At 45.2% G+C, this 20,274-nt stretch overlaps 5 protein-coding genes across 5 annotated transcripts; 1 reads left to right on the forward strand and 4 right to left on the reverse strand.

The window, feature by feature from the left end:
* Window positions 1-440: 440 nt before the first annotated feature.
* FOMMEDRAFT_16794 (glucosamine-6-phosphate isomerase) lies at window positions 441-2,362 on the reverse strand. Its single transcript, XM_007262318.1, has 6 exons — window positions 2,195-2,362; window positions 1,877-1,993; window positions 1,584-1,687; window positions 1,291-1,449; window positions 959-1,179; window positions 441-907 (listed from the first exon to the last, which is right to left on the reverse strand). The coding sequence occupies exons 1-6, from the start codon at window positions 2,260-2,262 to the stop codon at window positions 659-661; spliced, it is 918 nt and encodes a 305-aa protein (XP_007262380.1). The 5' UTR covers window positions 2,263-2,362; the 3' UTR covers window positions 441-658.
* A 243-nt stretch (window positions 2,363-2,605) lies between these two features.
* FOMMEDRAFT_16796 (Lecithin:cholesterol acyltransferase) lies at window positions 2,606-5,927 on the reverse strand. The gene is made up of 16 exons (XM_007262319.1): window positions 5,592-5,927; window positions 5,421-5,527; window positions 5,167-5,356; window positions 5,020-5,075; window positions 4,775-4,839; window positions 4,678-4,719; window positions 4,649-4,653; window positions 4,462-4,535; window positions 4,266-4,345; window positions 3,955-4,185; window positions 3,750-3,853; window positions 3,607-3,667; window positions 3,523-3,533; window positions 3,283-3,454; window positions 3,025-3,153; window positions 2,606-2,895 (listed from the first exon to the last, which is right to left on the reverse strand). The coding sequence occupies exons 1-16, from the start codon at window positions 5,912-5,914 to the stop codon at window positions 2,710-2,712; spliced, it is 1,836 nt and encodes a 611-aa protein (XP_007262381.1). The 5' UTR covers window positions 5,915-5,927; the 3' UTR covers window positions 2,606-2,709.
* A 533-nt stretch (window positions 5,928-6,460) lies between these two features.
* FOMMEDRAFT_165017 (uncharacterized protein) lies at window positions 6,461-7,808 on the forward strand. Its single transcript, XM_007262320.1, has 4 exons — window positions 6,461-6,572; window positions 6,693-6,986; window positions 7,073-7,365; window positions 7,422-7,808. The coding sequence occupies exons 1-4, from the start codon at window positions 6,477-6,479 to the stop codon at window positions 7,627-7,629; spliced, it is 891 nt and encodes a 296-aa protein (XP_007262382.1). The 5' UTR covers window positions 6,461-6,476; the 3' UTR covers window positions 7,630-7,808.
* A 53-nt stretch (window positions 7,809-7,861) lies between these two features.
* Window positions 7,862-11,797, reverse strand: FOMMEDRAFT_151292 (MFS general substrate transporter; the record flags this gene model as incomplete). Its single annotated transcript, XM_007262321.1, has 26 exons — window positions 7,862-8,037; window positions 8,112-8,126; window positions 8,655-8,664; window positions 8,787-8,867; window positions 8,953-8,979; window positions 9,051-9,098; window positions 9,163-9,191; window positions 9,249-9,279; window positions 9,336-9,456; window positions 9,531-9,593; window positions 9,643-9,703; window positions 9,755-9,765; window positions 9,837-9,852; window positions 9,908-10,350; window positions 10,403-10,449; window positions 10,503-10,513; window positions 10,565-10,613; window positions 10,664-10,722; window positions 10,778-10,821; window positions 10,872-11,141; window positions 11,210-11,233; window positions 11,289-11,312; window positions 11,392-11,438; window positions 11,490-11,535; window positions 11,599-11,690; window positions 11,756-11,797. The coding sequence occupies 26 exons, from the start codon at window positions 11,795-11,797 to the stop codon at window positions 7,862-7,864; spliced, it is 1,887 nt and encodes a 628-aa protein (XP_007262383.1).
* Window positions 11,798-12,490: 693 nt separating this feature from the next.
* Window positions 12,491-19,924, reverse strand: FOMMEDRAFT_165019 (MFS general substrate transporter; the record flags this gene model as incomplete). The annotated part of the gene is made up of 50 exons (XM_007262322.1): window positions 12,491-12,556; window positions 12,613-12,662; window positions 12,740-12,758; window positions 12,826-12,906; window positions 12,977-13,003; window positions 13,071-13,118; window positions 13,179-13,204; window positions 13,264-13,294; window positions 13,354-13,474; window positions 13,535-13,597; window positions 13,646-13,706; window positions 13,757-13,767; window positions 13,827-13,842; window positions 13,893-14,199; window positions 14,255-14,330; window positions 14,440-14,494; window positions 14,554-14,602; window positions 14,651-14,709; window positions 14,763-14,806; window positions 14,858-14,873; window positions 14,951-15,126; window positions 15,211-15,296; window positions 15,384-15,528; window positions 15,593-15,684; window positions 15,750-15,832; window positions 16,909-16,927; window positions 16,992-17,162; window positions 17,221-17,268; window positions 17,328-17,356; window positions 17,415-17,445; window positions 17,500-17,620; window positions 17,681-17,743; window positions 17,791-17,851; window positions 17,901-17,911; window positions 17,970-17,985; window positions 18,040-18,346; window positions 18,405-18,480; window positions 18,531-18,577; window positions 18,630-18,640; window positions 18,700-18,748; window positions 18,798-18,856; window positions 18,913-18,956; window positions 19,008-19,023; window positions 19,084-19,259; window positions 19,339-19,362; window positions 19,420-19,443; window positions 19,526-19,572; window positions 19,625-19,670; window positions 19,737-19,828; window positions 19,883-19,924. 50 exons carry the CDS (start codon window positions 19,922-19,924, stop codon window positions 12,491-12,493), a joined length of 3,438 nt encoding a protein of 1,145 aa, XP_007262384.1.
* Window positions 19,925-20,274: the final 350 nt, after the last annotated feature.

Genomic DNA, 20,274 nt, shown 5'->3' on the forward strand with positions numbered 1-20,274 from the left:
TATTCCATAGGTAACTAATAATCAGTCCAATACTACATTGAACTGAGTTTTACCTTATTCCATAAACACTTCCTGATTTTCTAGAGTGTATTCATCCTTGGTCTGTCTTCAGGACCAACAATAGTGGCAATGTCGTCGACTATTTTCGACTGTCCTTGGCTAGCAGGGCGAATAATAATTTATGACCCTATGTGTGCAACTCATTCAACGAACGAACGAACGACGTGCAGGCCGTGTTTCTTGCCTTCCTATCTCTCTGTGTGTTTAGGTTCTTGGATCCAGGGTCGGGGCCTCTTTATTCTTTCTCCTTTCTTCTACTTGCACGTTACGAATATCAGGCTCGTCCCCCCCTTCCCCTCTTGCCTGCTTGCTCTAGTGTTGGTCTTGCTCCTTTTCTGTTCTGTTATACATAGGTTTGCAATGTTCCTCCCTAGCTTTCTCGCATCCCATTTATTTATATTTTGTATCATGCATGCATGTACTGTAATGTATTCTGCTATCATTGTCAGGTTGCTGCTTCGTCGCATAATGTTACACAAAAATATTCCTTGTAACCTCACATGAGCGGGGATACACACGTACCAAGAAAACAAGACACAAGACCTCCTTGTAGTACAATCCGTTCCCCCCTCTCCCTTCTTCCCAACCACCCAACCACTCAAACATCCTCCAACCCTCCATGCACCGCATGACTACCATGCCCAAGCAACCCCGCCACGCCCAAACTACCCCCTACACCCTCCCTCACACCCTTCGCTCTCAACTCCGCATGATGCTGCTCCACCTCTTCTTGTACTCTCTCGATTGATCGGAAGTAGCGGACGGTCTTGACGCGTAGTTCGAGGGTTGCGTCTGAGTCTGCTATGATTAGGGCCCAGGGGTGGTGTTGGAGGGCTGAGAGGGTCCACTACGAACACGCAATAAGATATCAAATCATCCATTAGCCGAAAAGACTCACCAAATGATTAACTCCCTCCTCAATAGCCTTACTCAAAGCCAAAGCCTTCCTCTGACCCGTAACAACAACCACAACTTCCCTCGCGTCCAACACAGTCCCTACACCCACCGTCAACGCCATCCTCGGAACCTGGTTAATATCGTTCCCGAAGAACCGCGCGTTGGCGAGGATAGTGTCGTATGCGAGAGTTTTTATGCGTGTGCGGGATTTTAGGGAGGAGCCTTCATAGTGTTCAATGTCATTCGAAATGAAAAGTAAAGGAGGAAATTGTATGCGTCAATCTCATTTTCACGAAAAGAGGAGAAAGAAGAAAGAAGGGAGAGGAGACGCACCAGGTTCGTTAAAAGCAATATGCCCATCCTCACCAATCCCACCCAAAAATAACTCAATCCCACCGACAGACTTGATCAGAGCCTCGTACGCTGCACACTCGCCGTGCAAGTCTGCGGCTGTCCCGTCTAGGAGGTGTACTTGCGAGGGTGGGATGTCGACTGCCGAGGTGTGAGTTTCGCGGGTTTCGTGTTGTAATGAGTTACACGCCATTCATAACGAACAGAAATAGTGAATGTTGGAATGAAGAGGCTCAGTGAAATTCTGAAGACGAAGACGAGGATGAGAGACGCACTGTGCGAGAAGAACTCGCGAAACATGAACGTATGGTACGACTCTGGGTGATCGCGCGGTAGACCGACGTATTCATCCATGTTGAACGTGATGACATGCTTGAACCTGTCGTAGATCCGTTCAAATAATAAATAAGCACGGATGCAAGCGGGTTCATTCGGAATAGCAGAACAGGAAGGAAAGGAAGGGCAATGCACGATGGATCTCCAGCGCATACAACCACCCCACTCATACCGTCAGTCCTCACCGCTCCTTGCCATTCCAAACCCACGAAAATATGAACGAAAGACTCACGAAAGCTTTCCCTCCTTAACCATCCTAATGAGCGCCTTATACGTCGGGATAGGTGACGAACCGGTCGGGAGACCCAGCACGAAGGGTCTTTGAGCAGTCGGGTTGAACTCTTTTATCCTATTTGTCGTGTATTGTCGTCGTCGTGGGTCATCACATCACATCACATCACAGTTGTCGTTGTAACAGGAGCATTAATTGCCAAACGCGAGACAGACGGCGATAGAGATACCACATCACACCCACAAACAAACGAAATAAGTAGACCAAATCATGAGCTCCCCCAACCACAATGCGCATAAGTACAGGAAAGGGACATACCGTTTACATATATAATTAGCCGTATACTCGCCCACAGCAGCGGGGTCTTCACGCAAGATCAAACGCATATCGCTGATTCGTTATTCTCTTTGGGCACGTCACTCTTCCGGCGGATACAGAGTCACAGACAGCGACAGTGACAAAGTCAGAGACAGAGGTAGGGAGACAGAGAGGGGACACCCACAGGTCCTTCGATTACCGCTCCTTTATTTGAGAGATGACCGGAAGATATGCTCCGTTCTCCGAAGTCCGCATGGCTCCGACATCCCGTCCACATGGCGACTCTTCTTTCCCCCTGATCGTCTCATTGCTGCTGGCGCCACGTCGAGAGTAGCACCGAGCGCCGGAGGCTAATCAGCGTCTGCACGTTCGTCAACGCGTAGTGTTATTATTATTATTATAAGTATTGTCACATATCGCACAACTATAAATTAGTATAATCTAATCATTACACTTATCTGAGTATAATATATCTACCTCTACCTTACCACCCTCCAAAATCAAATAATCCTTCATCAATCCCATTGGACCTTGGCTGCGTACTCCCTAATCCGACTAACAAACACATCATACAACTCTTCACCTGCTCCCGTAGCAACCTTCACAATCAACTCATTCAACCCCGTCGAGCCCAATATGTCAACATGATCACTTGTGTTGGCGCCTCCGCGCGGGATGGAGGATGTTGGGAGATGTGGGAGCTACGCAGTGTGGAGTATGCCATAGTAATTAGTATTGTATTAGGTTAGAATTTTAGAAAGGATATTGAAATGAGATTGTGCATGAGTTTGATAGGATAGGAAGAAAGAGGAGAGCAAGAGAAGACATACCTCAGTCGTGATAACCTTCACCCCACCAGGATTCCATCGCTTCCTCTTCCAACCCTCCACACACATCGCACCAAGACTTAACAAACTAACAGTCCCGTCTCCCTCTCCCAGCTTTACTCCATTCTTCGTCTTCAACAGCCCCAACCAATCCCAGATCATCAACGAACACAATATGCGTTTATTTGTCAAAGTCAATGAAAAAACCGATTATCAATATAGGAAGGAAACAAAAAATGTGGAATATGAAAGGAGACGCACCTTAACAACCCCACCCTCATCCTGCACCCCATAATCAATCCAATTCCGTCTCGAAAGCGGCAAGTCCAACGGCGCTCTTGGGGTCGTACAATTCGCAGCCTCAGAATCCTCACATACTGCACCCTGTGCGTCTGCGAAGGATTCGTCGTATTCGTATTCGCCTCGGGCGTACCTATATATAGAGAGATAGGGAGTTGGGGGTGTTGGAGGTGGGGTAAGGTAGGGGGGATGGAGACGTACCAGTAGGATCGCTATTACGATTCAACATCAAAACGAGTCAGTTAGTCTACGAAAGGATACACGCAAGTAAATGAATCGACGCACCTCAGTTTCCTTCCCGTGCCCATACACACAATATATCTTCATCGACGGGGCATTCGGTAGTCTAACCACAACATGACCAACAAGATCATCAGTAACCATTTTAGATCCCCATAACCAATTTGTAGAAAGAGAAGTGAGTTTACCTAGACTCTAAAGGATTACTCCATTTTCTCGGATCATCGTCGTTCGCCTTCAACTTCTTCTCGTCTCGCTCAATCCCGCACGAATAATTGCTTTCCATCATTTTCTGTATACACATAAACATCATCAATTATCAATTCAATCCATTCACCAAAACAGAATAACACTCGCATCGAAAAAGAGGAAGAGAAAAGTGGAAAACCTCACCTGAAAACTAACATCCGCATGCTCCAAGATCCAATTCCCCGCCTCTTCCGCCGTCAAGTTCCTCTTCACGTCCGCACTCACACTCTTTCCCTCATTATTTTTCTCCAGCGCGTTTTGCCCGAGAATCTCAGAAGGTCGGAAAGACAGGAACCTCCCATGTGTTGACGCTTCGGTACAGTTATCAGGGTCGTCTGGGGAGTGAGTATGGTTGCCCCAGATGGCGTTGCCGCCCTACGAAGGAGGAGGCCATAGACGTAGAGGTAGGATGAGATACATGAGGGGAAAAGACGGAGAGAAGAAGGGAGACGGACCTTGATCCACATACTCGCACTACCCGCCCACGTTCTGAAAAGCTTTGCGCGTTCTTTACGTGAAAAGAATCGTTCGAGTACTGTCATATTATACAGTCCATCCCGCATCACAAAGAAATTAGATTCAGTGACCGTTGCTCTCCGTCCATCGAAAGAAGAAAGGCAAGAAAGAGAAAGGAAGGGAGGTTGAACGCACCGTACGCTCCAGTAGGGTTTAACTCAACCGTATCCTTCATCTCACCTGAGAGGAAGGCTGTCATCGCTTTTGGCTGGCAAGCACGCACGCACGTGAATTTCTTAAATCAATTCCGAGGAGAAAAACGTTTCGAGTCACTTACCACACCCTACACCGACCCAATCGATCAATTCAGATATTCACTCTGACAAAATTCATGATGAATAGGAGGCTCACGAGATGCGTCCCTGCCACGGATATGAAGGATTCGATATGATCCTAACAATAACATTAATTATGATCGAGTTATGTGTGGTTTGAAGGCCTGGCGCACCTCTACCCAGGTCGGCCCACCACCGCCGAACCGAGGGGACTCGACCCATTTCATACTGTCAACGAGAGGAGAGAGAGGTTACTGCTCTGTTACTTTCTTCGTGCAGAGTGGACGTACAAATACTATAAAGCAATACTTGTTAACGTGTAGAAAGAAGTCAGCAATAAATGTGAAGTACCAATACGACCTTGAAAAACGCGGAGTTACTGTTCATGTTCTTCCGGGTTTTGATTGTGGAAAACGGCATACCGAGCTACCCATAGAATGCGCGACAAGTACGACTTTCTTATCATGTCGCTTCCTGCACCATAAATCATATCAAATCAATCATCTTTGCAAAGACTAATAACAATAATACTTGATGATATAGAATGTAGGAAAGAGTAACGCACCTCATCTCCTCAATACTAGCTTTCAACCTCGAAAAATACCCATCGCGTTCTTCCAAATTCCAATAACTCAATCTCCAATCATACGCAGCTAGCAAGAGGTTGTTCGGATCGTACCCCACGACAGCGAGGTTCTCGACGATTTTGGACCAGATCCAGTAACCTTGGACGAAGGAGGAGGCTGCGTCGATTCCTTGTTTGTCATTGAAATATAATTATAAGGAGCATGTCGAGGGTAACGTAGAAAATAGACATGCCTTGTGCTGCTCGTACTTTCACTCCAGGAGGATCGAGTCCGGTTATGGGGTCCAACATGACAGCGTTCATCCACTTATCCTTGTTGAACGTAACTTGTGTAACCATGCTTTACACAGCCAGTCAGGACGTTATTCAGGGATTGAGAACGGAAGAAAGAAAGCTGCACACACTGCAAACCACCCCACACCTTCTCCCTAAACCATCCTCTGTACTCCTCCCGGGTCGACCACGACTCCAAACTGGTCGATATAATCCCCGGAACAAGCACAACAGGGTACTCCGCACGTAACCCTCTATCTCTCATCCTCTCCCCTACTTTAAACTCCCGGCCATCGTTATTAAGTTTCCAAGGTTCAGGTATCTTAGCCTTGAATGCCTCCCATTCCGTTTCGAAGCGACCCCAGTCGAGGTCGATGCTTGTCATTAAGTTTGTTAGGAATGAGCCTACGTCTGTTTGGGATTGTTCGAGTAAGAGAGCGAGTTGGGTGGGCATTTCGAGAGGTGTGGTTGTTGGTGCGAGGAGAGCTGTTCCGACGATAGTGCCGACTGTACGCATTATCGTTTAGTTGCAAGAGCATGACCGGTTGTGAATGATCTCCACATACGCAAAATACCCAAAGGGAAGATGAATCTACGAGAGGTGAAGACAGACGATTCCTGGCAGCGTTGAGAGCGTCAATTTCTATCTTGTCAAGCATCTTTGCACGAGAGAAACATACCTTCTTCAATCTCTCCTTAGCCTTCTCAATGACTACATCGTCCGTCTTTGCTAGGTCTACTAATGAAGAGTCAGACGAACTGCTCCTTGCCGAATTGCTTTGCGGCTCCGAGATATCTTGCTCATCGTTGTTCTTCCAGAACGACCTCTTCCGGTGTCTTAATGACATGATTTCAAAGGACGTGTATGATGCAGGTATTAATGTCAAAAACAAAAACAAATCACGTTCAATGTCCAAAATAGCCCATAGTCGTGAGAAATAGATCCCCCGACTAGAGTCTAGCCTAGCCACTCACTCTGTTCCTTTCCTCCAAAGTAATCGCCGCACCTCCGCAAAATGGCTTCACTCCTCGATCGTATAGACGTAGCTCAACCAAATGGCACCGTAGGGCCAGTTCGCAATCGTGGTACCCGTTCCAGCTCGGTGCCCTACGTACGTCTTCGTTCTTAATTACGCGTCCAACAGCCAATTGCTCAACTCAACTTTGCAAACACCTTCTCTTCACCCGTCTCAACCCACTTCACTACCAATTACCAATCTAACGACATGTAGGACAAGTCGGCAAGATTAGGACGCTCAAAAGCCGACGCAGACGCAGTATGGAAGCACGACCTTTACACCGGTCCAGGCAAGACTCTCGGTTCACGCATTTCCGACGACGTATCGACAACAACAACTGCAAAAGTGAACACGAGCGGCGCAGCTCTTGCTTTGCGTCAAGCTATCGGACTCGATTCGCGACGATCATCAGGCGCAGACTTGAATATAAGGGGAGCGAGTGCAGTCGGCTCGAACGTCGTACAAGTTAAGAACCTTGCAGCAGGAACGACTGCTGCCGATGTGGAGGTATGTCATCGTTTCAAACTCTTCGTCGCCGCAGGGCAGTACAATGCTTAAGGTTATTACCTATCAACTTCCTACCGCTCTACTAGGCAATCTTCAAGAAATGCGGCCCCATCCTCGAAGCATACACATTCGGTTCCTATACCACCTCCAAAGACAAAGTAACCGTCCGACTAAAATTCAAAAACTCAGAAGACGCCAAAACCGCAGTATCATCATTCAATGGCAAGCCCGCAGACGGGAACGTCTTGGCAGTTGACATCGTCGGTAGTGCAAGTACTGCACTCGGTGGACGACTATTGGGAGGTAGTGGCGTAGTAGTAGATGGGACTGTTGATGTTCTGATGGACGACGTTGCAGGCAGTTCTTCTTCTGGTGGATCGTGAGTACCACCCCCATGATCGTCTTAAAACAACAGATAAACTGATGGTCGCATAGGAAAATGCGTTCCGACGAACTTCTAAACGACCCAAGAGCCCAAGTGCTCATCGTACCTCCCGGTGTCGACCCAGCAGAGTACAATCAAAGTCAAAGAGGAGGATCTTGGCGCGGACGTGGTGGACGTGGACGTGGGGGTGGCCGACGACCCGGTCGAGGGTCTGGAAGGCGAATGCAGCGTACAGGTTCTTCTATGCTTGTTGACTGATTGATGCGTATTTCTTTATTTCTTCGTCTGGCCGGCTTTGGCTGTATACATGTACGTTCACGTCCTTCGCTATCTGCACTTTACTGGTAATCATTATGTTTTTAAACCCATCTGACGTACTTCTTTTTTTTTTGCCCTTTTCTTTTGGGGTTGATGTACATGCTATTATGCTATTATGCTATTTACGAATCGAATACAAGGTCGTTTTGTTATTCAGACGTTACAACGGCAGCTATTCCAAGATCAGGTCCGTCCAGAATTGATATGATATCAATATTGATTCATCCATCCGCTGCACCGATATCCTCCTTGACCTGGATCGGATAGAAACAAACGCCTTCAATTCGTTGTCAAGAACAGCCTGGGGTGCCTTGCGCCGAAACTTCGTGATTTTTTCCCGAAGATGTACTGACGAACATACAATATTAATGGTTAGCACGCGAAAGCAGATGAGAGGAAGTCAAATTAAGTATGATATTTACCATCAATGGGAATGCCTGTAAGGATACAAAACGCCATCAAGGCAGCCAGAAATTAGTATACCTACAGCATATCAGCATGTTCGAGGCAACTAACTAACTTTGTTTCCCTTCACTTCTGGGATTGCATTATTACAATATGCTATTTTGTTATTTTACGAATACAAGGTTATTTTTATTTATTCATGCGTTACCCGTAGCTATGTCAAAGCAAAGCAAAATCAAATCTCTCTCTGGAACTGATATGCAAAATCGAGACGAGACGTATCGGGCCGTACCAACCAATCTGCTTTGTATCCATCCTTATTCCAGATCGAAATAATATCCTTAATTCGTTAGGAAGAGTCTAGGATGCCTAGAGACGAAGCTTCGTGATTTCTTCCCGAAAACATACTATTACACAAATCATGATTAGCACGCACGTAGTACGTAAAGAACAAGAGGAGTTTTTTTTCATTTTTTTTTTCAAGTATATGTGATTATTCACCATCGGAATGCCTGTCAGGATACAGAACGCTGTTAGGGCTGCCAGGATACTAAACGTACGGAGAACGCCCTATGTTGTTTTAATAGTCAGCCCGACGATTCGAAATCAAGAGTATTAATGTATTGTAATGATAATTAGAGGTGTATTAGAGATGGAAGAGATGGTTAGAGATGATTAGGAGGTGGACGTACCAAGTCAACAACCCATCCATTGACGAAAAGTGTGACTGCATACAGGAGCATGCCCTTTGCAAAGTTCACGAGGGCGAAGCACTGAAAAAGAGTTGAAGGCGAAGGTGAAAGTATAAAAAATACGTGAAAATAAGTTCAAGTTTAATTGGTGAGTTTTTAATAATACCTCGGGTGAGTTAGTGCGATGCACGTCCTAGAATTCGAGAGACAGAGATACTAAAGTTAATCCAAATAGTATGCGGGGGTGGTGGACACCACACTCACTATGAGATAGCTGCAGATTGCAGTTGCGCCTATGCATTGTCCACTACTCTGTGATTCATTGCAACTTGATTATCACTTTCCATGCATGTCTACACAGTAGAAAAACGCTCACAATCATGGAGTACATTACCACTGGCCCAACTACACGAGTTCCCGCGCGTCAATATCGGAAGGATAATGATGAAGAGATTGACTTACTCCAAGGAAGGCCTTTCGGCTGCATGATAGCCTGCGATAACATTAACCTTAACATATAAATAAATCGTTTAATATACATGTTCTTACCCATCCTACACATCCAGCGACATCCAACACGAACATCGGAAAAAGAAGGAACAGGCGAAACTCCGGTTCGTAGACGCCTTTGTTTCGCCTTGCAGCCCATTTAACAGACCAGTCGGATAGTCTGCGCGGTAAATAAATCAAATAAATCAATGAAGGGACATGAGATGACGTAAGAACATATGGGAGAAGACGTACGGTCCCGCTGCGGCAGTACCGATGATTGATCTGATGAAAGGCCCGATGGAGATCAAGCCGACTCTGCAAGATAAAATCAGGTTGATTTCGCGTCGCTTAAAAGCCGGCTGACATTTTAGAGTCGAAGAAGTATGGTGCACTGCCGAATACTAACGAGTAGATGACAGAGATAACTATTGGCCGGGTGTGAGATTTGTCCATCTTCCGAATGTTGAAATACTTACCGACAAGCCAGCTTTGTACAGTGTCAGAGTGAACAGTTATTGTAAGTATGTATTGAGATCGACATAAGCAAAGCAGACTAACAGAGCCGTACAGCCATCTGAAGGGCGTTAAATCAAAAAAAGTTTGGATAAAATACTTATGAATATACTTACAAGCAAAGAACGCGAACCACACCGCAGGGCTAAGCGCGAAAGGAAGCGGTCTAAGCAAAGACTTTGTAAAGGTTATGTCACTTGAGTAGCTCCATGGCTTAAGTTCTTCAAGAAACGTCTTCGCTCTCGGAATTCTCTGGCCGGTTTCTTGCACGCTAATGTCCATGGACGGCATCGTATCAGTTTCTTCGACGTGGACTACCTCGTTGGCAATGTCGCCCTTCCGTGAGTGGGAGGTCTTCTCTACTTCGACAATATTTGTGGTATCATCGGTGCAATCACCACAGCATGCGCTTCTGCAGTCGTACTGTTTGAACAAGAATATGATAAGCAGTGACTTAGCGTATTGGTAAGTAAATATCTTCACCATCGTTTCAGGCATAAGAAATATCGTGCTAAGGAGGCTGATCCCGAACATGACCAGAATAATCCAGAATGTCCATCTTCGAAAGAAATATTAGAGTTGTGTTTTACTCATGCAAGTCATCACCTTACCTCCATCCAAGGGTGCTAATCACCGGACCATCGACAATGGGCGTTATCTGTATTACGCTTTAGTGGCGTGGCTTAGTAATGGTTTCATTGACACGCTCACAGTGACTCCACCTAAATAAATAGTAAGCGCTGACTTATGTGATGAAGAGAGGATAGACAAACCTCCGATAGCAAAGTTCCAAATCGCTACCCGCTTTCCTCTTTCATGGACCTATCATGATTTAAGGAACCAACACCTATGATAGATGGATTTTTTCTCACAAAGAATATATCGCCTATGCTGGCTGCGGCGAGAGCAAAGTATGGCGCCATTCCGAAGCCTGCATTAAATAACCTTATAATGTTTGATATACGTTGAGTAAAAGCTTGGAATACCTTGGAAGACACGAGCCAGCTTGAGTGAGGTAATATTTGTAGATCTGATCATGTGTCAAATAATCCAGAAAGGTCCAACAGTAAACTTGCTAACGTTGCCGCCCAAACACCTATTGAGCCACAAATATTGAAGAAGTCCAGTAGATTCATGCACAACACCATGATGAAGACCGACGATAAAGACGTACATGTGAAGAATTGACATGCTGAAGCAAACAAGAAAACAGGACGACGACCGAACTTGATAGCCAAAGAACCTTGAACAAGGGTAAATATCCCGGAAGCCAGAGACAAATCTGCACTTGTTTCTGCTACTGCGTTAACGGGGACACCCCATTCAGTCGCGATATCTTTAAAACCAGCGCTACATCGAGAGAATTTGTGTTCAATTTTGTCAATAACAGATTCTTGACCTGGCTGGCAGGAGCGCACTTAAGCAAGTGAGGAACGGATCCTCTATTAGGTAGTCGAGATCAGTTGAGGCACAGTCCAAAGTTGTTGGCTTCATTACGCTAGGCCAGCTGCTAAGCAGAGGCTGTTGAAGGACGAAAGTGATAGAATTCGGAAATTGATTATTAGCAGATCGTCTCGCGGGAACATTTCTGAGAGCTCACCTCCAAAATTGACATTCTTTTTTCCACCTCGGCCAGTTCAAAGGATCCTAAGATGCAGGGAATCAGCACAGCGCCAGCATTGTCTATGCTTCAGATACCTTTGGATCATCTGAAGGCTGTGGGTTGAGAATGATATCCTTGTCGCTGTAAACGTCACGCTAGAATAAGTCTTCCAGTTTTGTCTCAATATTTGTTTCCAGGACTAACCATGTGGAACGCTTCAGATGGATGTTATCAACAGGACGGTTTATATCCGTGTCAAGTACCTCTTCTTCGCTCAGGACCACCGTGCCAGGGACCTGTATAATCGATCAACTCCATTAAATACCTATCAACAGCGACAGCATTTTGAGTATTCGTCCACCTGTAATCCAACCGTTTTGTCCTCAAGTATACCGAATGCCATATCAGTCGGGAAGTGTTGAAGGTAAGTGCGGTGCTTGAGGTCTTAAGGAGTACCAGCTGCCACTGCCTGCGAAGGACCGTCCTTTCAATATAGCCCCAGTCACTCCTTCGGATCGCGCCACTCTACCACCTACGCCATGCTTATCCGACCAACCAAAGGCCCTTGAGCTAACAACATCGCATCCTCTTCACACCGGGTATCTCAATCTGGATAGCTGGAAAGCTGGTGAAGGGAAGCAACAACGAATGGTCAGGCACATCTAAACCTATTCTTCTCACTTGACCAAAATGACACTGCTGAAGGAGTCTTCCCTTCATACAAGCTATTTGTGTAGCTTCGTAATACCATATGCACATCTATAACTTCGGGCATCTACGCATTATTGTATTTAGTTGATGGAACGGCCCTTCCCCCGTTTGCTGCAAGACTAGGTGGTCATAGATGGGCGTATTGTGCAGAGTCACACACCAGACTACTTCGCCGAACACCTTGTTATGGGTCATCTGTCATTGTCCGTTTTTGACGGAGTCGCGCGTGCTAATTACAAGCAAACAATTGGCATCAGAACTGGATACCATACAAGAGCCTCGAGCCCCTAATCTAATATTAATTATCCCCGAAATTGACAAAGAAAAAGTGAAAACTTACGTAAATATGAATCCTCCTGATTCGTCCCCAAGAGACGAGTGAACGTCATTTTGTCAAGAAGAGTCTGGGATGCCTTGCAACGAAACTTCGTGACCTCTTCCCGAAAACATACTGGCGTACATATAATTGTTAGCATAAAAAAAAACGGGAGGATGGCAAATATTCACCATCGGAACGCCTGTCAAGACGCAGAATGCTGTCACGGCCGCGAGAATACCTAATATTAGCATGTTCCAGATTAATGGAATCCCTTCTAAGCCAAATATATACTATTTCTCTGCGTGATACACGCACCGAAAGTACGAAGAATCCCCTATTTTTCATTTTAACTCATAATCAATATCGAGAAAGGGATGTAGTAATCGTTGTAGATGACACACCAAGTCTATCACCCATCCATTGACGAAGAGTGTAATTGCGTAAAGAAGGATGTCCTTCCCAAAGTTGACAAGGGCAAAGCACTTAAGAATCGAAGGTGAATAAAATTAAATGTAAAAATGTAAAAAGCTCAAGTTTAGTGGGTTTCCATACCTCAGGTGCGTTAGTCCGATGCACATCCTGGAATTCAGGAAATATAGACAGTAGAATGAATATAAATGGCATGCAGAGTTGCACATGCCCTCACAATAAGATAGCTGCAAATCGCAGTTGCACCTATGCACTGTCCTCCACTCTGTGGTGAATTGCAGCTTGATTAACGCTCTCCACACACACTACTCAGCAAAGCACTCACAATCATGGAGTACATCACCACTGGCCCTACTGAAAAAATCCAAAAAGGTTAATATCGATGAACAAAGACAGCTAGATCTACTTACTCCATGGAAGGCCTTTTGGTTGCATGATAGCCTGCAGGAATCTTACGCTGAATATATACATCTTTTAACATGCATAATGCGTATAATTACCCATCCAACATATCCAGCGATGTCAAGTATGAACATCGGGATGAGAAGGAACAGGCGGAACTCAGGTTCGTATATGCCTCTGTTTCGCCTAGCAGCCCATTTGACAGACCAGTCAGATAGTCTGCAGGATAAATCAATGAGTGGATACGGATTAGAATGCAATCTTCAGGATAATACGTACGGGCCTGCTACCGCAGTGCCAATGATAGATCCGAGGAAGGGCCCAATGGAGATCAAGCCGACTCTATAAGAGAAAATTAGCCAAAATTATTGCCGCTTGAAAGCTGCTGACGTTTCAGAGTTGAAGAAGTACGGTGCACTGCCGAATACTAACGAGTAGATGACAGAGACAACTGTTAAGGGTATATTAGATCCGTCAATTTTCTGTAGGTCGAATACTAACCGACCAGCCAACTTCGTGCCATGAAAAGTTCAGTATGCTTTATAAGTCGACGTAAATGAAACAGACTGACACAGTTGTACAACCATCTGAGGAATGTTAACCCGAAATACATTCGCTCGAGAAGGTGTATGCTTACAAGCAAAGAACGTGAACCACACCGCAGGGCTAAGCGCGAAAGGAAACGGTCTAAGCAAAGACTTCACAAAGCTTATGTCACTTGAATAGCTCCATGGTTTAAGTTCTTCAAGGAACGTCTTCGCTCTCAGAACCTTCTGGCCAGTTTCTTGTATGCTAATAGTCTCAGACGATGTTCTATCAATTTCCTCGATATCCAGCACCTCGTTGGCGATGTTGACCTTCGATGGATGGTGGGTCTTCTCTAACTCAACAATGTCTGTGGGATCATCAGTGCCATCACCATAGTGTGCACTTCTGCGGTCGTACTGTTCGAATAAGAAATAAATAAGTGAAGTGCTTGTGTGCAATAAATATCTTTACCATCGTTTCAGGCATGAGAAATATTGCACTGAGGAGGCTAATCCCGAACACGACCATGATAAACCAGAATGTCCACCTTCGAGAGCGTAATCAGAATCACATTTTGTTAATGCGAATTATCGCTTTCACCTCCATCCAAGGGTGTTAATCACTGGACCATTAACAATAGGTGTTATCTTGGTTACGCTTTAATGTCGCAGTTTATTGACGGTTTCGTCGATACCCTCACCGCAAGTCCACCTAGGTTAGGTGATTATAATTAGATATCGACCTTCGTGATGAAGAGAGAAACGGCAAACCTCCGATGGCAAAATTCCAGATTGCCACTCGCTTTCCCCTTTCATGGACCTATTATGCTTTAAATAATAACCTTAGGATAGACAAGTTTAACCTTACAAAGAAGATATCGCCTATGCTGGCTGCTGCAAGAGCCTCGTACGGTGCCATTCCAAAGCCTGCATTAAATAAACTTAACGTTTTTCTATGAGTTGAATAAAGCTGAGAATACCTTGAAAGACTCGAGCCAGTTTGAACGAGGTAATGTTTGTGGATCTAATAATGCGTTAACGCCTTCGAAAGATATACAATAATAAATGTACTAACTTCGCAGCCCAAATGCCTATTAAGTGGCAAATGCATCAGATGTCAAGCTGTTGTCGTTTCTCCGAACTACAAGTAACGATGATAGAAACGTACATGTGAAGAATTGGCATGCCGAGGCAAACAAGAAAACAGGGCGATGACCAAACTTGATACCCAAAGAGCCTTGAACGAGGGTGAATATCCCAAGAGCCAGAGACAAGTCTGCATTCGTTCCTGCTACTGCGTTAACCGAGATGCCCCATTCCGTTGCGATATCTTTAAAGCCAGCGCTGAATGGTGCGAGTAAATTTCACTTTTTGTCAGAAATAATTTTTTATTAAGCTTGTGGAAACGCACTTTAGCAAATGACCAACGGATCCGCTGTTAGGCAGTCGAGATCAGCTAAGGCACGTTCTAGAATTACGGATTTTGTTACGCTAGACCAGCGGCTAAGCAGAGGCTGTTGAAGGGCGAATGAAAAGCGCCGGCATTTGGAAATCGAGTGAGCAGCGAATAGTATCGTGTGAACATTAGTAAAACAGCTCACCTCCAATAGTGACATTCTTTCTTCCACCGTGGCCAGTTTAGAGGATCCTAAGGTGCCGGGGATTAGAGTAATACGGTCATTATTTATGCTTTCGCATGCCTTTGGATCATCCGAAGGTTGTGGGACGAGAATGATGTCCTGGTCGCTTTGTTCACCACGATGGAATAAATATTTTCTTTTTTGTCTTGGTATTTGTTGTCAGGACTTACCCTGTGGATCGCTTTAGATGGGTGTCGTCAACACGGCGGTTCAAATCCGCGCCAAGTGTCTCCTTGTCACTCAGCACTGCCGTTCCAGGGACCTGTATGTCCAATCAACTCAATGTGCTATGTACAACAGCGACAACATGATACGTCATCCACCAACCTGTTGTCCAAACGTCTTGTCCTCAAGAATCCCGAACGCCATGTCGATTGGAGAGGGTCGAAGATAAGTATAAGACCGGAAGTCTTAAGAAGCGTCAGCTGCTGCATTCCGCGAGGCGCTGTCTTTTCAATAGAGTCACAATCACTCTTTCGCATCGCGGAGGTTTGCACATACACAAAGTTTATCCGACCAAGCAAGGGTCCTAGAGTTGGAAACGTCGCGTTCATGTCATATTAAGTGTCCAATATGAGCGACCGAAAAGCCGGTGGCGAGAATCAACAAATGAATGGCCGGGCGTCTAAGCATATCCTTCTCACTTGTCAGCCGACGCAGGCCTTCTATCGTGCAAAAACATTTGTTCACGAGAAGCTAAAAGCTATTTATATAGCTTTATAATGCCATGTGTTCATTTGTATTGTTCCTCGGGTGTCTATTTATCAAGGCGTTTGGTCAATGGAAACGGTTCTTCACAGAGTAACTGTGTCAGACAAGCGGCTGGAATGCGAGCCCTTATTCCTGTCGACCTTTAAGAGTACAATGGAGGGGAAAGTAATCGTTGACCGAGACATCCTGACTGGTAGGATAGTCGGAGTTTTAGAGTACTGGATTCTCCCGTGTTTTCTTGATCAATTGAGTGACGTTCATAACTGGTGTATTGTGAACACGCCCGACTTCGGTTCTCTGTCCCCTTGAACGTACCCTATCGTGGATCATCTATGACTATTCTTTTTGGGAATGCTGCACTTGCTAATTTAGCGTAAATGATTGACATCATATCTTGGATACCAGTATCACTTCGGAGCACACCGAGTCTCAAGCCTCTAGAAGAATATCGGTCACTGCCTGAATTTGACACGGAAGTAGAGCCTTACATCCATACAACCCACCCAACTCGTCCTCAATAAGAGCAGTCACCCTTAGTTTGTCAGAAAGAGTTTAGGATGCCTCGCGACGAAACTTCGTGACCTTTTTCCGAAAATATACTATTGCGCGCTTATCAACCTTCCTCTCGCAGTGCTAGCTATACTGAACTCACCATCGGAATGCCTGTTAGGATACAGAACGCCGTAACAGCTGCCAGAATAGCTAAAGCAAGCAAGCGAATTTCGGGACGAGCGAATATGGATAAACGTTCATAACAATAGTTCAAGCTACGAACCGAAAGTACGAAGAATACCCTGTTGCATTGGGTTTGGAGCTTGCGATGAGAACGACATGCAATCATGGGAAAGATATACATACCAGTTCGACCACCCAACCATTGGCAACGAGAGTTACTGGAAATAGAACCATATTCTTGGCGAAGTTGACAAGAGCAAAGCACTTCGGAGCGGAGGAATTTGAAATGAATGAAGCCAGATGTAAATACGAAGGGAAATGAATCACCTCTGGGGTATTCTTCCGATGAACGTCCTGGCGTAAAGTAGAATATGACGAGAATAACTATGGGGGATAGGAGGTATGTTCTCACTATGAGATAACTGCAAATCGCAGTTGCGCCAATGCATTGCCCTCCAACCTAAGACATCATCAGGTTTAATTAGTGCATCCTAAATGAATATTACACCTGGAGCTTACTATCATGGAGTACATCATCACGGGACCGACTGAGAAAACCAACAATAATTAGCGGAGAGGAGCTTCGGAAAAGCCAAAGGGGCATACTCCATGGAAGACCCTTTGGCTGCATGATAGCCTGCAGTACCAGTCAGAACGAAGATGATGTATTTGTCAAAATAGATTTACTGACCCAGCCAACATAAGCGGCAATCTCTATCACGAACATCGGAATTAAGAGAAATAGACGGAATTCCGGCTCGTAAATGCCTTTGTTTCTTCTCGAAGCCCACTTAACAGACCAGTCGGATAGTCTAAAAGTAAATCGTAGAACTGGTTCAACTTTGTTAGGAAGTGCACGATAGAATACATACGGTCCTGCTATAACAGTACCAATGATAGAACCGATGAAAGGTCCGATGGATATCAGACCAACTCTGTAAACGTACGTTAATCGGCCTTCACGACAACACAAGTGACTCACGTCTTGGCATCGAAGAAGTACGGCGCACTTCCAAACACCAGTGAATAGATAATGGAGACAACTATACTGCGATTATGAGGATAGTTTTCTACGTCAGATAGACCACTCACCACCGAACCAGCTGTATGTTGCAAAAGGATAAGTACACATCGAGGTCGATGAAAGTGAAGTAAACTGACACGGTGGTACAACCATCTGGGCAGCGAGAATGCGTCATTAATCGGGACAACCATATATGAAAATACTTACAAGCAAAGAACGTAAACCATACGGCAGGACTCAGTGTGAAGGGTAATAGTCTGAGTAATGACTTTATGAAGCTTATATCGCCTGAATAACTCCATGGCTTTAGTTCTTCAAGGAAAGTCTTCGGTTTCAAGCCTTTCTGTGAAATTTCTTGCGGGTTCGTGGATATTGAAGGTGATCTATCAATTTCTTCAATGTCCACTGCTTCTCTAGACTCGTCGGACTTCGACGGAGAGGAGTTTCTGTCTAGTTCAGCTTTGTCTGCGAAACTTCCGATACCATTCGTCTTACTTGCGATTCTGCGGTCGTACTGTTCAACTGTGAAGTAAATAACGACGAATTATTCAAATGGAAATATAACACGTTACCATCGTCTCAGGCATTAGGAATATTACGAGAACCAGACTGATGCCGAACGCGATCATAATAAGCCAGAAAGTCCATCTAGTGGAAGATCGTCTTATGTGCTCTGAATGCATGCATCATAGTCTTACCTCCATCCAAGAGTACTGATGACAGGCCCATTGACAATTGGAGTTACCTAACCGGCGATTAGGGACGTAGGTCAGGCGGGTATTCGCCATCACGCTCACCGCTATCCCTCCTGTTAAAGCATTGAGTTTGATGGTGTCGATTTTATTATTGAAAAGCGAAACTGCGAACCTCCTATTGCGAAATTCCAAATAGACACACGTAACCCTCTTTCATGAACCTAGAGTGCCTTAGGTAATTGATTCCAAAGCGCAAATGATTCAACGTACGAAGAAGATATCACCTATACTAGCTGTAGCTAGAGCCTCGTACGGGGCCATGCCGAGACCTGGACTTGCTTGCATCTTAATATGTTCGAAATGTTAATCAAGAAAGATGCCGCACCTTGGAATACCCTGGCTGGTGTGAAAGAGGTAATGTTTGTTGACCTGTTAATGTTTGAATTCCAAACGTAGACTCTACTAGGAAAAGAATCTTACTTTGCAGCCCAGATACCTATAAATTGAATTTCCACACGTCAGAATGCCATGCAGCCGTAGTATCGAAAGAGCCTACATGTAAAGAACTGGCAAGCGGAGGCGAACAGGTAAACAGGCCGACGACCGATCTTAATACCCAGAGAGCCTTGAACAAGAGTGAATATTCCGAGAGCAATATATAGGTCCGCAGTCGTCCCCGCAACTGCGTTGACGGAGACGCCCCATTCAGTTGCTATGTCTTTGAAGCCAGCACTGAAAATGCCACAGAGTGTATATCCAGTTCGTTAATGATCAGCAATAACGTTGCTTGAGTTTGCTTGTAGAAGCGCACTTAAGAAGATGCCCGATAGATCCACTTTTCGATGGATAAAGTCAGCCAAGTGATATTTCGAGAGTTTGTTGGACGTCATACGCTAGACCAGCGGCTAGACAGAGGCTAGACGAAGAAAAGAGCGGTTTAGACACAGTTGGATGATTATCAAATGTAATCGTGGGAATATTCTAAACTCCCAACTCACCTCCAATAGTGACACTCTTTCTTCCACCTCGGCCAATTCAAAGGATCCTACACAATGAAGATACGCGCAGTGCCATGATAAATTACTCATATTCCATACCTTTGGATCATCTGAAGGCTGCGGGACGAGTACAATGTCCTTATTGCTTTCTCCGTTGCGAAAGAGTGAGTCTCTTAATCTCGCCGATATTTTACTCTGACTGAACTCTTACCCTGCAGCGTGTTTCAACCGCGTGCCATCATTAGGACCGTCAAAATTAGTATTGATATCCTTAATATCGCTCAGAAGAGCTGTTCCGGGAACCTAGATGATTGATGCCATTAGTTGTCTGATAAGAGAATCTACGGACTCGTTTACCTGATCTCCAAGCTTCTTGTCCTCGAGTATTCCAAATACCATTTCGACTAGAGAGCGGAGAGTATCAGCGCAGGACCTGGGTACTTGAAGCTCACTGGCCACTGCCTTCCGCAGATCAATGTGCACACTCAATATAATAGTAATCACCGCTTCGGTCCGCTGTGACGGTGGAATTTATACGAAGCCTATCCAGTAAGCCCCTCATACATCCCGGTATTCATTTATGGATCAACAAGCACCGCAACTATACAAGACATGCACTCCAAACCCAAATCGTCGAGTTCATCTCACATTCCAATGTGTAGTGTTTATTTGCCGAAAACGTCGGGCACACGAAGTCGACATCGAATGGTCAGGCGTCTACTTATGCCCTTCTCATTCGTCAGCTGATA

This window comes from Fomitiporia mediterranea (assembly GCF_000271605.1).
Source record: "Fomitiporia mediterranea MF3/22 unplaced genomic scaffold FOMMEscaffold_1, whole genome shotgun sequence".
NCBI lineage: Eukaryota > Fungi > Basidiomycota > Agaricomycetes > Hymenochaetales > Hymenochaetaceae > Fomitiporia > Fomitiporia mediterranea.